The 1,332-nt window shown below is 27.5% G+C and overlaps 1 protein-coding gene across 1 annotated transcript; it reads left to right on the forward strand.

Annotated features, from left to right (window-relative positions):
• Window positions 1–145: 145 nt before the first annotated feature.
• Window positions 146–1,276, forward strand: PCYB_006790 (CYIR protein; the record flags this gene model as incomplete). Its single annotated transcript, XM_004228100.1, has 4 exons — window positions 146–941; window positions 1,005–1,067; window positions 1,093–1,169; window positions 1,199–1,276. 4 exons carry the CDS (start codon window positions 146–148, stop codon window positions 1,274–1,276), a joined length of 1,014 nt encoding a protein of 337 aa, XP_004228148.1.
• Between the last annotated feature and the right edge of the window lie 56 nt (window positions 1,277–1,332).

Consider the following 1,332-nt stretch of genomic DNA (forward strand, 5'->3'; position numbering starts at 1 on the left):
TTGATAAATAATACATATTATTTCTTTTCTTTTAAATAATTAATTCATCTTCCTTTTTATGTACATTTAAAAGATCATCATATAGCATATGACATTGTTACCTAAAAAAACAGCACAATATTAATTAGTTTTGTATGTGTTCAACATGACAGATTCTGTTTTAGATAAATTACCTTCAAAAGTATTTTATAAAGAGTTGACTGGTGACAGAAGTGACATAAGTGACGGTAAGTATTCTATTGTTTGTGAAAGTATTACAACAGATTCACCTAAACAGGGAAAAATTAATGAAATTTGCAAGAAACTTAGACAAAATATATACTATTTAGAAAATGTTCGTAAAGACGATTCATCAATTTTCGATAAACATTGTTATGATTTGAATTACTGGTTATATGATGAATTATCTAAAGAACCCGATGAAAGTAATACAAAAAATATTCATCCTTTTTTTGAAAAAATTCAAGTAAAGTGGAAAAATATTAAAAGAGAAGAACAACCTCAGAATAGTGGTAAAATATGTGAACCCAAATCCGAACCTTTTAAAACAGGATTATTCAAATGTATTAAAGAATTGCTTGATTACTTTGAAAATTTTCAAACATTTAAAACTGAAATGGAAACAGAGCAGACAGAAATGAAGAAGAAAGAACCAAATAAATATTGCGAGTATATTAAAAAATGTGTTCCATTATATTTTACGTTTAAACAACTATGTAAACTAATAAAAAATGAGATATGCACAAAATATTTACAAAATAATGATAGTTATGATCCTACACAATTGTTGTCTAAATTATCATGTGTGGAAGGAGGCAAATATGAAGTTAAACTTGATGATGGTCTCGTAAAAGAAATGATAACAACATATCAATCAAATTTCGGTAATCTGCTTACAGGTTTTGGCAACATTCTCCCAGGTTTTGGTAGTATAATCCCAGGTTTGGGTAGTATAATGCCAGGTTTGGGTAGTGTAATCCCAGGTTTGGGTAATCTGTTCACAGGAAGTCTTCAAGGCATGTTTACGAACTCTATATATAATTTAATGCAAAAGGGATTTGCAGAAAGTACTATAAAACCCCTTTTTAATAGAATTACATCCTATGCGGGTATATTTTACACGGAAAATTTCCAAAAATATGGGTTACCATCTCTTTTTGGTCTTGGATGTCTTACCATTTTTTTCATTTTATATAAGGTAAAATCAAAATATATATTAAAATATGTGCATTTTAAAAAAGAATTAATAATTTTAATAAAATACATACAATTGTGAAACACATGTAATACACATATATCTTTTATTCTTCCATTTTAGTGTTGTGGGTGTTC

The sequence above is a fragment of the Plasmodium cynomolgi genome (genome assembly GCF_000321355.1).
Source record: "Plasmodium cynomolgi strain B DNA, scaffold: 1097, whole genome shotgun sequence".
NCBI classification, from domain to species: Eukaryota; Apicomplexa; class Aconoidasida; order Haemosporida; family Plasmodiidae; genus Plasmodium; species Plasmodium cynomolgi.